Source organism: Hemiscyllium ocellatum (genome assembly GCF_020745735.1).
Source record: "Hemiscyllium ocellatum isolate sHemOce1 chromosome 27 unlocalized genomic scaffold, sHemOce1.pat.X.cur. SUPER_27_unloc_18, whole genome shotgun sequence".
NCBI classification, from domain to species: Eukaryota; Metazoa; Chordata; class Chondrichthyes; order Orectolobiformes; family Hemiscylliidae; genus Hemiscyllium; species Hemiscyllium ocellatum.
The window spans coordinates 482,481-484,756 of NW_026867485.1; the positions used below are offsets into that span (position 1 = coordinate 482,481).

General features: G+C 48.9%; 1 protein-coding gene across 1 annotated transcript; it reads right to left on the reverse strand.

The window, feature by feature from the left end:
* On the reverse strand, positions 1 to 1,024 carry LOC132807537 (gastrula zinc finger protein XlCGF8.2DB-like). Its single transcript, XM_060821647.1, has one exon. It carries the CDS (start codon positions 937 to 939, stop codon positions 1 to 3), a length of 939 nt encoding a protein of 312 aa, XP_060677630.1. The 5' UTR covers positions 940 to 1,024.
* Between the last annotated feature and the right edge of the window lie 1,252 nt (positions 1,025 to 2,276).

Genomic DNA, 2,276 nt, shown 5'->3' on the forward strand with positions numbered 1-2,276 from the left:
TCAGTCCTGGGGGTGACCCACAGAATCCGATTGTTGGGAGCACTGGTGCCCCCGCTGGTGCCTCTGCAAGTTGCAGGACTGGGTGAAGGCCTTCCCACACACAGGGCAGCTGAAGGGCCGCTCGCCGGTGTGAACCCGCTGGTGCTTCAGTAAGTCAGAGGAATTGCTGAAGGCCTTTGCGCACTCAGGACAAGTGAATGGCCTCTCCCCGGAGTGGACCCGCCGGTGGATCACCACGTGGGAGAAATTGCTGAAGGCCTTACCACACTCGGGGCAACTGAAGGGCCTCTCCCTGGTGTGGACCCACCGGTGGGTCAGCAGGTTGGAGGCATGGGTGAAGGCCTTCCCACACTCAGGGCAGCTGAAAGGCCTCTCCCCAGTGTGGACCCGCCGGTGGGTCAGCAGGGCAGAGGAATCGCTGAACCCCTTCCCGCACTCTGGGCAAGTGAATGGCCTCTCCCCTGTGTGGACACTCTGGTGCCTCAGCAGGGAAAAGGCCTGGGTGAAGGCCTTCCCACACTTGGGGCAGCTGAAGGGCTTCTCCCCTGTGTGGACCCTCTGGTGGGTCAGCAAGGCGGAGGAACTGCTGAACCCCTTCCCGCACTCTGGGCAGGCGAACGGTCTCTCCCCGGTGTGGACACGCTGGTGCTTCAGTAGGTCAGAGGAATTGCTGAAGGCCTTCCCGCACTCGGAGCAGCTGAAGGGCCTCTCCCCTGTGTGGACCCGTTGGTGCCTCAGCAGGGTGTAGGAACTGCTGAATCCCTTCCCACACTCAGGGCAGGAGAATGGCCTGACCCCAGTGTGACTGCGCCGATGAGCATCCAGGACAGACGGGACATGGAAGCCTTTCCCACAGTCGCCACACTTCCAAGATTTCTCCACGGGGAGGGATTCCTCGGGTTTCTCCATGGCTGAAGCTTCAGCGGTACACAAACACATGTACAGTCCCTCCCCACCGTGAATTCCTCTTTCCAGGCTGGATAACTGTTTTAGGTTCCACACTCAGTGCGCTGTAACAGTAGGATCTCTCATTCCGTCCCACTGATGCTGAAAACGTACTGAAACAGGGACCAAAAAACTTTGCTCCTTCTCACAGAATCTTAGTCAAAACTCGTTACAGGCCCAATGGACTGAACGACTGTCAGACATTGACGTGAAATTGAGGACAGCAGACGCTGGAGAGTCAGAGTCAAAAAGCGTGGAAAAGCACAGCAGGTCAGGCAGCATCTGAGGAGCAGGAGAGTCGGTGTTTTGGGCATAAGCCCTTCATCTGTTGATTTTTAAACTTCAGTTTTCAGATCAAATACTCTGTAAAAAGAGATTACAAAAGTCATCATTGTCACTGAGACGGTCTATAGCCTTAAAACTTGTCTTTAAACATTTAGACTAAATGTAATGCTGAATTATAGAACACATTTATTGCACTAGAAAATAGACAGACAGCAAGGCTCAGAAAAGGGGGAATCTTAAAGAATGCAAAAGACAGGGACACCTGGACTTACCAAGTGCTGTAAGACAATTAAGAATGTTTGCCTTAGCATTGGTGAATCTGTATGAACAGGACACCAAGTGATAACATTCACAGCCGTCCCCTTGTGAAATTAATGAGAGTGTTTGATTCTGACCCTGAAACGAAACTTGGTACTATCAAAAGCTTTGTAATTAACGGTCAGTTGCTGTCAGTTATAATGGATTCTTATACCCCTTGCAAACAGGGCAGTCACAGAGAAAATAAATCTTTGCTGTTACAAAACCCTGACCTGAGAGTTCAAAAGGACACCAGTTTTGTGCTGAGGCTGTTGAATCCAGTAGAAAATTAACTCTTAGTGCTTAGCTGCTATGGATTGAATTTAATTGCGCTTCGAGACTTTTTGGTGCTTTTGAGTAGCCAATTCTGGTTCTGAAATGCAAACTCTGTAAAAGGAAATATTGATAAAGCTTTAACTTACTTGCTGTTTTTCCAGACCTTACAGACTGCCCCACTGTCAATTCTAACTAATCAGATCTTATGTCTTACTTGAATTTCAATCACAAACTTGAAAAGAAGGCATGTTTCATTCGAAGACGAATGAATCAGTTTAAATGAAACCTCACGGTAACATCTCAGCCTCAGGGACAGAATGATTTAGGGCTTAAAAAGCAGGAGTCTGCTCCCAGCTTAGAAATTTATTCTAGGTTGAATATTGAAGAGATTCTTGCACAATGTGTCGGGAAGCCATTTTATGATTGAACATTTGCCCTCCTTACTAAGAAGCTGTTTTATAAAACAACTGTAT

Coding starts and splice junctions, on each gene's coding strand:
- LOC132807537 (XM_060821647.1), bottom strand. CDS start 939: ATGTGTTTGTGTACCGCTGAAGCTTCAGCCATGGAGAAACCCGAGGAA.